The sequence below is a fragment of the Sarcophilus harrisii genome, chromosome 5 (genome assembly GCF_902635505.1).
Source record: "Sarcophilus harrisii chromosome 5, mSarHar1.11, whole genome shotgun sequence".
NCBI lineage: Eukaryota > Metazoa > Chordata > Mammalia > Dasyuromorphia > Dasyuridae > Sarcophilus > Sarcophilus harrisii.
In genome coordinates, this window is record NC_045430.1 from 178,827,600 (window position 1) to 178,841,023 (window position 13,424).

Here is a 13,424-nt window from a genome sequence, read left to right on the forward strand (position 1 = left end):
GCTTGCCTAAGGTCACGCAGATAAGTCTCTGAAGCCAGATTTGAACTCAGGAAGACGAGTCTTCCTAAATCCAGGCCAGGCACTCTATCCATTGTGCCACCTCGCTGCCTATATCTATATTTATCTGATTCTTATTCCAACTGTACTTCAGACCAATTCAGTGATGTTATTTCATTCCAACTTGAACACTCTGAGATGACAAGCAAATGCCATACTGATTCAAATACAGGCCATACCAGCCAACTTTGATGACCCAGCTCTTCCTCAGTCTCCTCCACACCATGTGTCTTTACAAATTTGATACGTATGAATTGAGTGCAGTTAGTGACAAATGTTATTTTCAATGTATACCTGTCTGCAACTACAAAAGCCAAGGTAAATAAAGAGGATAAAGAGACAAACAAGTGACATCACACGCATTTGTGCTATGTATACAAATGTGTATATGTATAAAATGTATTACAAATCTATAAGCATATCCTGTCAACTGTTAAAACCAAATCTATTTCTTCTTTAAGGAAACATATCTCATCACAGTAGAGATATGTAAAAACTAAACTTGTTGTCCTCAAGGAAACATTTAGAGACATAGCATTTCCTATGGTAGCACACAAATAGAACTTACATCAGTGATTCTGCAGAGGGCCCTGATAGCTGGGCCTCGGTACACATCCTCCTTCCCAGTCATGTCTTTGGTCAGACTAAAGAAATTGAAATGAGTAATAAGCCATTAATCATGTTAATATGCATTTCCCAGACTCTTGCTTGGCTAGCTTGCAGTAACACCCCCCCCCCCCCCCCCCCCACCCCTTTCAGTCTAATATTAAAAAGAAGTTAGAACATTAAAAAAATTAGGCCACGGAAAGCAGGATTCCTAATAAAAGCTGAGGACAAAAAGCTAACATTTCTTTAGGGTTCCCAAGCTAATAAAAATCTTCTGTCAACTCTGCTATTTCCCTTAAGATAACATCCACAGTTTCTATTACAAAACTTCCAGTCTTTCTAGCATCCTACCCTGTAATCTGGGGCTTCTATCCACTACTCTGATCAAATGACAGTGCCTTTTCTCAATCCTTACTCTTCTTGAGCTTTCTATAGCAGGATACTGTTATTTTTTCTTCCCGGATTTCTGTGCTATTGCTCTCTCCTGATTCTCCTATTCCCTCCTGATTTTCTTCACTGAGGCATCCTCCCTCTCCTCCTGCAGCTCTCCAGGTATGGTTAATGCTCTAGGACTTTATCATTGGCCCACTTCGCTCATTTCTATTTTGTCCTTAATCTCATCAATTCCATGACTTCAATTACTGCCTCTAACAGCTAGCTCTATAGATGTTCATCCCTAATCTCCACCAGTACACTACTCCTAAGTCTTTAACAACCTGCTGGATATTATCTTCTAGACATCCTGTTGATACCTCAAATGAAGTATGTCCAAAACTGAATCATCATCTTCCTTCCTGCCTCTCCTTCTCAGTCATCCAAGGCCAAAGATTTAATGTTAACCGTGAATCTTCCCTTTTCTTTTTTTGTCTATTAGTTACTGAGCCCTGGCAATTTTACCTCCATGATCTTTCTTTCTCATCTGCTCCCCCCTCTATACTCCTGCTGCAACCACTTTAGTTCAGATTCTCATCACACCTAATCTGGACTTTTACAGCATCTTTCTGACTATCTCCTTTGCTTCCTGTCTTTTCTATTTATCCTTTATCCAACTGCTAAAAAATCTTCTTAAAGCACAAGTCTGATCATGTCACACCTCTGATCAAAAACCTTCAATGACTACCTATTGCATTTAGCATCAAATTTATTCATTTTTTTTAGCCTGTCTTTTAAAGGACCTCAATAATCTCTTCTCAGAACTACTAATCTATCTTTACAACCTGATTTCACATTATTGTGGTTTAGCCAACTATACATTGATTAACCTTTTTTTATATACCATCTCTACATATAGCTTAGGTGCTACTTCCTCTCAGTGAAACCTTTCCTAACCATCTTTCCACCAGTTCCATTTTCTTGTAACTCTGCCTGAATCTCTTCTTTGCCCCTGCCACATTCAAGAGTATATCATATTCTTCATGTACACATCATATTTTTTTTTTTTTTTTTTGGTGAGACAATTGGGGTTAAGTGATTTGCCCAGGATCACACAGCTAGTAAGTATTAAGTGTCTGAAGTCTTCCTGACTTCAGGGCTGATGCTCTATTCACTGTGTTATCTAGCTGCTTCCTACATGCTATATCCTTTCATTAGACCATAAACTCTTATTTAAGGGTAGGGACTCTTAAAATTTCTTTCATCTTTCATCCTCAGGGCCTAGGCACCAAAAAAGTATCTGCTACATAGCAAATGTTAATTATCTACTAGCAATCAGTCAAAAAGTATAAAGAACCAGCTATATTCCTGATACTAGATCCCATGTTTCAATGACACAGAAAGAACTGGCACAAATACAAAGGAATGTAGGATGCTCAACATTCTTGTTGGCACAAGTTTATTTCCTAATCTGTTTGTAAAGAAGGTTCTCTTTTAAGTAGTGTGCTGTTTCAACTAAAATATTTTCAAGCACATCTATTACTTGTTGTATATAACTATCTACCTTCACCACAGAGCCAATTTAATATAGCAGAATGGGGAAGAAGAAAAAAAAAAAAGAAGAGAAGCCTCAAGGTAGACACCAGGGAGATAAAGAAATTTTTTCTCACTTTTATTGATTATTTTCTTAACTCCAGCAAATTCAGATCTCAAGACTATGGAAGCTAAAGTACCCTACATCTCTCCTTTGTTACTGTGATGGTTCAAACAAGAATATTTATGAGGGCAGGGGTAGGACCAAAGAGCTTCTCTTCCTTTCAGGTCCCAATTTTTTTTTTTTTTTATTTTGGGGGGGGGTGTTGTTTTTTTTTTTTAAGGATTTCCTTTTTTTTTTTTCCTCCTTCCCTCTCTTCCCTCCTTTCCTCAAGATGGCAAGCAATCTGATAAAGATTGTACAAATACAATCATATTAAACACATATTCAGGCACCATTTTCTAGAGGGAAGCCTATGGCCCTGGTATAATCCTGGAAAGTTCTTTTAAGACAAAGGAATTTTGAAAGGGAGGGGACATGACCAACCTTAAGCAAAATTTCAAGCTGGTCAAGTGTGTGAGTGCCTTCTTCTCACTTTCTTTTTCTGCCCCCTATTCTATCTGCCAATATTCATTCTTCTATAGTCCTTGTTGATCTATCTTATCTCCCAACGATAAGTATCTAGTCAAGTATTCCTTTCCTTCTGTGTTCCATGTCCAAAAATCACAATTCTCTCTCACCTCTTCAAAATTTGTTTTAATTTAAGACACACACATTCTATTTTTTAAAAAAATAAAGAAAACATCGTGTTTTGTGTATAATTCCATCAGACTCAGCAAAGGAGATGAAAGGGGATAGTTAAGATGAAGATAATACTAGGGAGAAACTAGACCTAAGCAAAACAAACTTCTTGGTCCCAAAGGAGAAAGGAAAAGGGGGAAGTACTGTAAATGTTTCTGCTATATTGAGAAATAGCTGAACAAATTTTGGCATATGAATATAATGGAATATTGTTCTCCAGGAAAAGATTAAAGATAATCTCAGAGAATCCTTGACAGTATAAGGTGATGCAGAAAAACAGAAGCAAAGCCAAGAGAACAACTTGTAAAAGCACAACAATATTGTAAATAAAAACAATTCTGAAAGACTTAACAACTCTGATCAAAGCAATGACCAAACATGTCTTCAAAAGGCCTATGATGAAACATGATCTTGAGTTGACAAAATAGACACAGGGTGTAGAGATAGACATTTTTGGATATAGCCACTGTGGGGATTTGTTTTATGTGACCTTGTTTATTTGTTACAAAGATTTTTTTTTCCTCCTCCTTTCTTACTCTTTGTTGATAGTGGGAAGGGGAAAGGAGAATAAGCAACAGTGATGCAAAAGAAAGAGAGCTGTCCAAACATTTTTTAAAAATGGACACAAGAGAAGATATTCATAAGGAAGAATAAAAGGAAGGTAAGCAGGGCAGTTTTGAAAACGTAGCTTTTTTTTTTTTTTTTTTTAAAGTTAGTGGTATGAAATACAGATTCATGTTTTCATAAAGAGTACTCTTTTGGGGTCTTTTGTATGTATATGGAAATGTTCTCTTTTTTTTTTGGTATTTAAATTCAGAATTTAAAAAAAGAGTAATATTAGAAAAGGAACTAGCTATTGCTTGCTCCTCTTCTTCCCTCTGTGTCTTAAGCCTTGGGAATTATACATACTGCCAGCCAATTCCCTATAAAAAGTACCCTCATTACCTAGGAAACAGGATTTCCAAAATTCTCAAGCTATCTCCTGGCAAAGAACTAGATAAGTCCCACTACCTGGATCCCCTTGGCTACAAATTAGGTATTTAAAGACACCTTAGCAATCTGCTACCCCATCAATTTTTCTTCTCCTTGATGCCAACTGATGCCATAAACACTCTCCTAATCCTTCCTAGATAAGGGCAGATTTACAGGATAATCTTGGCTCCATCTATCGGTCCCAGGTCACTCTTCAGGACAAAATAGGAACCATCCCCTTGGCACAAAATTGAATGCCCCATCCCTGGAAAAGCAGTTCTCCACTAGCCTTGATAAGTTCCACCAAACCATAGTTTTGGCTTTTGGGAACTGAGTTGTCCTTGCCTTTCCTTACTTCTTCACCATGACGCCACTTTATTCTACTGAGTTGTCCTTGCCTTTCCTTACTTCTTCACCATGACGCCACTTTATTCTATTTATTTGTAGAAGGTCAGAAAAAAGCATAAGCTGCAAAGGCTACCAACAGTAAAAGAAGGATCTAGCATTGGAATGGATTTCAGAGGCTACTTAGACCAACCCATACTTGAATAAGAATTCTTCTAAGATCCATTTCAAAAGTGGTCATCCAGCTTTTGCTTGAAAACTTTCAATCATGGGAAACCCCACTATTAATCTCTTGAGGCAGCACATTCCATTTTTGGATAGCTCTAATTATTTGTTTTTTCTTATGACCACATGAAATCTATTTATTTATTTATTTAAACAGCTTCCCTCCTTAGGCATTATTTCTCTACCAGTCAAAATATAAGACTAATTATACTTCTATTAGTATGCAACAATTCCCACTTAAATTTCTTCACCTTCACATACCTGCTTGTGACAATAATCACATCCTCTGAGATGTTGGCCATTTCTTTGATAGTGAGGTAGCACATTCTTCTCAATGTTTGCTGGGAAAAATCATTTGTAAAAGGAAACATGTAATTGCTAAGGATATAGCTGTACAAACTTTATGCTAAGGATATAAGCTAAATAAATCCCCAACAGAACTTTAATTTGTATAAGTGATTTTTAGTCTGGATCTCATGACAAAAGCCTCTGGGTGCTTGTATGAAGGAAAACAAAACATCTAAATAAGAACAATCCTAAATATCTGATGTCACCTCTGAAAAGCAAACAAATTCTGTGCCAACATAGCACTTATCATCTGGAAGAATGCTGAAAATTCAAACATTTTTCTAGATATTTCCAAATAGCAGGATGTTTGACTTTAAAGAAAATCAACTTAGAATCATTCCAATGGTTTCATAAGCATAATGAATTGCAAAGATTCATTCCCTCCCACAGAAAGGAATTAAAATAATTGTTACACATAACACAGAGGCCCAGAGTGATTAAAAAGGTAAATGAAACCTAAAGTGCAGAGGCCAGCCTTTGAGATTAAGATGACATAGATTTAACTCAAATTTATACTAAAAGAATATAAACAATATACTAGACATGTCACAGCTAACCAATCAAAAGCCAATTTTCCCCTTCTATTCTTCATTTCACTGAAACAATGGCATTACTTTTAGACACCTATGCTTTAAAAAAAATTTTTTAATCAGAATTTCTCAACACATTCAAATTAATCTTACAATGTAAATATAAGAAAACTACAAGAAAAATTTTCTTAACTAGTACTGAGTCCTCACTTTATGTCTACTGCTGTGGGCAAAACACAAAAGCCTAAATTCCTATATCCTGGCCATTCTTAAGAACCATGCAGGCTTCACTTTTTTGGTCAACTGTACTTAATCTTTACTACTTGGATCTCAAGCCCTAACCCTGTTCACTCTCTTTGGCTCTAGCACAACCATTCTTTTTTTTTTTTTTTTTCATCTCATTGTTTTTATTTTTATAACTTTTTATTTACAAGATATATGCATGGGTAATTTTTAATCATTGACCCTTGCAAAATCTTCTGTTCCAGCTTTTTCCTTCCTTTCCCTCACCCCCTCTCCTAGATGGCAGGTAGACCAATTTTGTTAAATATGTTAAAGTACATGTTAAATACAATACATGTGTACATATTTGTACAGTTATCTTGCTGCATAAGAAAAATTGGATTTAGAAATAAGGTAAAAATAACCTGAGAAGGAAAACAAAAATACAAGTAGACAAAAACAGAAGGAGTGGAAATGCTATGTTTTGGTCCACATTCATTTCCCATAGTTCTTTCACTGGGTAGCACAACCGTTCTTGACTGTTTTAGCACTCCCATTGCCACTAGACAGGATTTGATACTAAGGAGGGGATACTTTTCACCTCCTAATGCAGCCCATGTCCACCCTGTGTTCAAAGATTGTAGCATAAAAGAGAGAGATTTATTCTGTTCCCAGATGGCAGAATCAAGAACAATATGGTAGATGTTGCAAAGAGGCAAATGTGTGCTTGATGTTTTTCATGTGTAAGTGAATACTTCCTAACAACTAGAGCTGGACCCAAGTGGAATGATTCACCCTGAATCTTTTCCAGGCTCAACCTACCAAGTTTCTTCAACTGAACCTCAGATGACATGAATGCAGGACCCTTCACCACTCAGCTTGCTCCCTAGGTTTATCAATGTCCTTCTTAAACAGTAGCCTCCAGAACACCACAGTATATACCACATGAAGTCTAATAAGGACAGGATTATAGAGAGATGATCACCTCTTTATTCCTAAAAGCTCTTAATGCAGTACAAGATCACATGAACTTATTGGCTGTAGGGGCTGCCATATCACAATGATGATTTATATTGAACAGGTAATACACTGTTCCCTACATATCTTTCAGACAAAATGTTGTCTAACCATGCCTCCACCATCCTGTACTTGTAAAGCTGATTTCTTAACCCAACATTTCTTTCAACCATATTGAATTTCGTCTTATTAGATTTAGCTGAAGAACTTTTTGGATCGTACCTCTGTTGCTATCCCTACTGGCTTAGGATCATTTGCAATTTTTATAAGCATGTTCTCCATGTCTTTATCCAAGTAACTGATTAAAAACATTCAAGAATACATTGCCAAGAATAGATTCCTGGGGAATTCCATTGGAGAACTCTTACTACCTGCTACTGAATAATTAGCAACCATTCTTTAAGTCTAGCCATTCAACCAATTCTAAATTTATCTAACTGTATTACTGTCAAGTCAGAATGGCAAGTAAAGCTGATGGTAACCAGTGAGGAAAGCAGAATCAACATGGGCAAGAAGGCAAATCAAGGGCTAAGTGAGAGAATGTCAGAAGAGGAGGCAAGGGTAGGAGAAAAGGTAGTATAAAATTGTCCAACCTAACCTATTCCCTTACCAGAATTATATATTTGAATTAATCCTGGCACTCTGGAATGTAAATAAAATCATCCACTAATATATGTGGAAACATTCTGTTGAAAAATTATGTTGAACAAAATAATTTCACTTGTTTTATTACTATGTTAAACGTTATTAAAAAGTTTCCTTTTTTCCTAATTATAGTGAACACTTCTGGATAATTGACTAAATTGTCCTCAAAATATTCAGAATTAAGAAATGTTTTATAATGATTCCTAAACTCAACTGTCATGAAAAAAGCTATCAAACAAAGAGTGGATTTTTCTCTTGAAATATCAATCACATAATATACACTATTAAAACCTATGATATGGTTATATGGAAAATGTTTTCCAAGTTGAACTCAATCTTTAGTTATTTAAAAAGCATTTTAAAGCTCACTTACACATGAAACACCCAAGTCCTGGACAAGGGCTAATTATATCTGTGAAAATCACAAACTCATTTCTTATCAATGCAAACACAAAAAACTAATTTGGCTTACAAAGTTAAGACTTACATCATTAGACTGGAATAAGCGAGTCATTGCAAAGAAGGCTTCGGTAGCTTCAGTAGTTCCAAAGTGTTCACCCTAACCAAAATAAAGAGTCAATTTTAAAAATCTGTTAAATTAATTGGGAATTTTCCCCTGAAGCTTATAATATTTTATATGCCTTTCAGAACTCTGGAAAGCCAACATTTATGTAAATTCTTCCTCTACACTCCAATTTCCAAAATGTCAATTTTCTCCTTTTCGGAGTATTTAACAGCATAGCAACTTCCCACATTTATTTGAAAAATTAGTATTGTTTACTATGGCCTTCAATTTTAGGAGAGCAGTCCCAACTCCATTGTGCAAAAGATCTATTCTTCATTTTTCGAAAGCCTTGAACTTATTTATCTGGATGAATGAGGTTTAGATTAAGATTTCTTAAACTTTTTCTACTAGGGACCCCTTTTTTTCAGAGAAAATTTTTTTTTCTCTTTTTTTGGAGGCAAAATGGGGTTAAGTGACTTGCCCAGGGTTACACAAATGTGAAGTTTATGTGTTTGAGGCTGCATTTGAACTCAGGTCCTCTTAATTTTAGAGCCAGTACCCTATCCAATGTGCCATGTAGCTGTCCCTGCCTGAGAAATATTTACAAAATAGGTATACAAAATAAATACTGGTAACAAATAATCAAAATTTTGCAACTCGCACATTCAGGTATAAGATGCCATATGTAGTCATGACTCTCAGTCTAAGAAGCTGGAGTTTAGAAAATAAAATCTTTTTTTTAAAAAACTGAATGTAAAGCATCTTAGCAAAGTAGAGAGGAAGGACATTCAACTGATTGTATTCCCTTCCTTACTAGGGATCCTTATAAACCAAAAAGAAGAGAACATAGTGGGAACAATCCAACTTGGAAGACGGATCAAGAGATCCCAAAACTGAGAGGACCTCTGTTCCAGAATATATTATCTTACTTAATAGACATATTTACTAAGACTAAAAACACAACAGATTTTGGGTTAAAAGGAACTATCATTATTCTCGGTGTTGAATTAATTGACCCAAAACAATACAGGACCTTTCAGAATTCTTGCTTCTTGTAAAAATCTAACTACTACTCAAATTGCATCTCACTAGTATAATAATAAACAAAATGCCCTGAATGCCTAAGATGAAAGGCATTAAATGAAATGTAATAATAAATTGCTTTCCAATATTGTAAGTTTGCTCAATTTTTTATCAAATAATTATTGAATACCCTCAGAAACTATGCATTTTAGACAAAATTTATAAACCTTATTTTCTTACTAATCTTTGAAAATATGGAAAAGCAAATTTTGGTACAATGTTGTAAAACATTTCTCCATAAATCTGAAACTATGCAAACAGATAAAAAATTTGCTTTATGATTCTTGTTTCTCATTTTAATTATTCTCTATGTATGTGAGTACAATATGCATTGCAGTATACAGACAGCAAAGAAAAACACCTTCTGATCAAAACTGACCTACACAAAATTCTATCTCCATTATGAGCAGAGATTCACAAATTGTGAATTTTTTAAAAGGCAAATTAAAGTAACTTTGCCTTCTATTTAAATTTTTAAAAATGCTTTCTATATATCATATTATTGACCTACCATAAATAGAGTATGGGTTTTTGTTTTTTTTCCAATGTTGGTAATAGGTAATTATTTATGCTTTCCTCCAACCAATGACATGAATTTGTGAAATAGCTGACTAGAATGAGTAGTACAATGCTTGGTCTGGATAGAATGATGTAAAAAATACTCCTACAAAATTAAATTGGTAACCTCAGGCTTACTAACAAGTGAATCTAACCATTACAATGGTCACCTTTTGATAATGATTCAAAGTGACATTTACTAAAGTTCTAGACCCCTTGTAGATCTTTCTGAGATAGAAATTTCCCAGTATTTGAAAAATTAAACTTTGGAAGGCATCATACATTATCTAACTTACAGGAAGGCTGATAAATGTTATCAGAAATTTGGCCTTTTTATTTTTTTAATATTTTGAAAAGAACATGAAAACCTCAGAACAAATACAGTCAAAATATTTTCACAATACATTACTTTTTATTCATTTCAAACCAAAATATATTCAAGTATCCATCATATATGGCTAGCAGTATATTAAAGAGAACTGAGGTCAGAGACTGTTTTGATTTCTATGTCCCCAGCAAACAGTATCAAGTTTCATACAGAGTAATGTTTAATAAATATTTGATAAAGTGATTTGTGGGAATACTAAAAAGACCAGTAATATGCATTAAAATTAATTTTTTTGAAAGCTGATTTTTAAAAACAAGTTTTCAAGAATATAAAATATTTTCCCCCTGAAAGTAATTAAGAATGCTAGACATTTCTATACAATAAAACAACTTTTGAAATATAAAAAAAAAAAAAAAATAGGATTTTAGTAGAGACCTGTAGAGCTCATCTAATCAAACCTCTTCATTTTATGGATTAGGAAAACTGAAACCCAGAGGAGAACTGCTTCCCTATACTTCATTTACCTGGTTCAATAAATAAAGTATCTTGGTCAGAATATGTAGGCATCGTCTTGGATTGATAGGAGTTTCATTGAAGATACGAGCCTGTGGGCGCACAATAAATATGGTATCTTTTCTTTCTCAATCACAAATCCCAATATACTGAATTCAATAAAATGTTAAACTTTTCTAGCATAAAATCTATGACATTAGTTAGATGAAGCAATTATAATATTAGAAAAATAAACTAGGAAATATGTTTCTATATTATGCTTTTCTACTCTTCCCTTTTGGTGTAATCTCAAGGTTTCATTTGTCAAAATGAATCACAATAAGAATCGTAAAACTAAGACACCTCAGAAAGCTGGTATGAAATCTGACATAAATTTTGTGAGCAGTTTTATAAAAGTACCTGGTCTGACATCTTTTATACCAGAAGTTTCACTGCATCATTGCATATTTATCTTCTAATATCCCATGACAAAAACCACCACAGTTCCTTTTTCCTTTAGGCTATGTGATTTTATCTCATTTACCATATGCCTTAATTCAATTTTGAGAAAACTTTTTTCCCCTGCCATGAGAGCTAAAACATGAACTGTGAATGTCGTTCTGATCCTACTCTGAGGGAAACAAAAAAAGACAATATAATTCTAAATCATACCTCCTGCAAAACAGCACTCTTCTCTAAATGCTGAAAAGGGTTAGAGCCACTGCCTAAATAAGAAAACAAATAAAACAGCGTTGATAACTAGCCACAGGCAAATTCATTTACCAATAATTAAGCAACATTGGAAATAAAAGTATGGGAAAACAAAGTCGGGAAAACCTTTTTAAGAGCCTGAGCATGTGGATGTCACTATGTCAGGCATTACTAAGTTGCTTGTAGATAGAATGAAGTGACCTTGGTTCTATTCCTATCTCTGCTGACACACCTTGTGACTTTGGAACACTCACCAATACTCTGACTGAAATAGGAATTGCATTACTTTGTAGAGTGCTGGGCTTTGAAATAGGAACACAAAATTTCAAAACCTAGCTTGATTCTTACTTGCTGAGTCACTTGATGTCTTTGTGCTTCAGTTTCTGCTTCTGTAAAAAGGGTGTAGGGAGGAAGAGGGGGCTGAACTTGATAGCGCCTAATATCCCTTCCATTTTAAAATCTATGCTTCTATAATCCCAGGGGCAGGTTCAGCCCAGGCCGAACAAATTCTAAGAATTATTAAATAAGCAGAAAGCGTTAGGTATAGACTGATGGGAAACAGTTCCTGACATTTGGAGGTCTCCAAAAGTATAACATGTGAGATCCGAGAGTTTCCCGTCACACAGATGCTATTTCTATCTCGTTCCCTCAGTAGAATGAAGGACCTGGGCTGTGAGGCTCCTTTGCTCTAAGATACAGCCTTGGGCACTGCAGTCAGCCTACGGGAGCTCCCGTTTCTGGAGCTCTTGAGAAGTTATTTCAGTAACTTTGTAACAAGCTCCACTTAGACCAGTAGGTCCTGAGGCACCGCCCCCACTTTAGCTAAAAGCAAGCAAGGCCTAGGTTCCTAACCTCGGTGAGCCTCAAACGGGTCAATCCGACCCTGGTTCAAAGGCGTTTGACCCTTGCAACAGGTGGAGGAGAGGAGGGAGTAGCGCCCGGCCCCGGGACAAGCCCCCCTCCGCGGGGCCAGAGTCGGGGCATTTCGGCGCTGGGGGAGGGGGAGAGGACGGCTTCCCGCGGACCCCTTCCTGCACGCCTCACTTGCCCTGAAGGCCTCCTTTAAGAGGCTTCAGCCGCGGACCCAGGGCCGACCCCGCCTTAAATCACTCCGGACAATCGGCGTGTTTTGGGTCTGGGGCCCAGCGGGGCGAATTTAGTCCGCCTTCTACCAGAGGGTCCCTTAAATAAAACCGCAATCCTGTCCCTCCTCCCCAAATCTTCAACGTGCTACCCGCAGCCTCCCCGGCCCCCAACCCCGCGCTGGCTGGACGGCCCACGAGGGAGATACGGGCTCTGGGAAGGTTGGGAGTTCTCGCTTCCCCCCTGGGAGTTTGAACGAAGCAGCAACAGCCCTTCCGAGTATCAGAGGGCCACAAGGTCCTCTCATTTCTCACCCCCGCCCTCCTCGCCCCCCACGCCGCGTTCCGAAGGCCCTCGGTGGGACACCCTCCCCCTTCGGCCCCCTCCCCGGCTCACTTCGACCGCCTCCAGCCATGGCCCCGCCTCCTCTCCGCCACCAACCCCCGGGGCAAGAGGGGAAGGGCGGCGAGGGGCAGCGCAGCGGGAGCATGCGCTCGAGGGCCAACCAGGGGAGACCTCGCGCGCGTGGGAGCGAGGGGCGGGGCGAGCGTGTGGGGCAGCCCCGGCGGGAGCGCGCGGCCGGAGCAGGGCGCGGGAGGGGAGAGCGCTACTCGTGCCCGGCAAGGGAGGGTCTCGAGCTGGAGGAGGGGCCACACTCGGGGCTCGCGCTAGTGGAGGAGGAGGGGCTCCAGCTCTCCGCCGCACTCGGCCCCGCCCGGTCCTCCCACCTTCCCTCCGGCCAGCCCTCAGGGGGAGGAAGGCGCGCCGCCCCCTCCTTTCCACCCCCGCACTAAGAGGAGGAAGGGTTGGGAGAGCGGGTTTGGGAGGCGTCCCCTAGGCCCCTGCGTGTACCAGACTCTTCGTCCTTCTTGTCGAATTTTTTAATCATCTCCCGCGACAACTGATCTCTAGGCCAACCGGAACCGTCCGAGCCGACACAGCGGAGAGGAACAGGCTCTACCGGAAGCCCAGCCCCCAGCCCTCAAGCTG

General features: G+C 38.2%; 1 protein-coding gene across 2 annotated transcripts in view; it reads right to left on the minus strand.

Moving 5' to 3' along the window:
• The window catches only part of COPG2 (COPI coat complex subunit gamma 2), a 38,034-nt gene extending 24,620 nt beyond the window's left edge, over positions 1-13,414 (minus strand). The window contains exons 1-6 of one of the 2 annotated variants that reach the window (XM_031939062.1): positions 13,287-13,414; positions 11,313-11,365; positions 10,673-10,753; positions 8,162-8,233; positions 5,174-5,253; positions 626-701 (exon numbers count right to left, since the gene is read on the minus strand). In XM_031939062.1, coding sequence (XP_031794922.1) covers positions 626-701; positions 5,174-5,253; positions 8,162-8,233; positions 10,673-10,753; positions 11,313-11,365; positions 13,287-13,323 — 399 coding nt within the window. In that variant the 5' untranslated portion in view covers positions 13,324-13,414. Of the gene's footprint in view, positions 1-625; positions 702-5,173; positions 5,254-8,161; positions 8,234-10,672; positions 10,754-11,312; positions 11,366-12,830; positions 12,940-13,286 lie in introns of those variants that run through there. The other variant, XM_012551045.3, reaches the window with a different exon arrangement.
• Between the last annotated feature and the right edge of the window lie 10 nt (positions 13,415-13,424).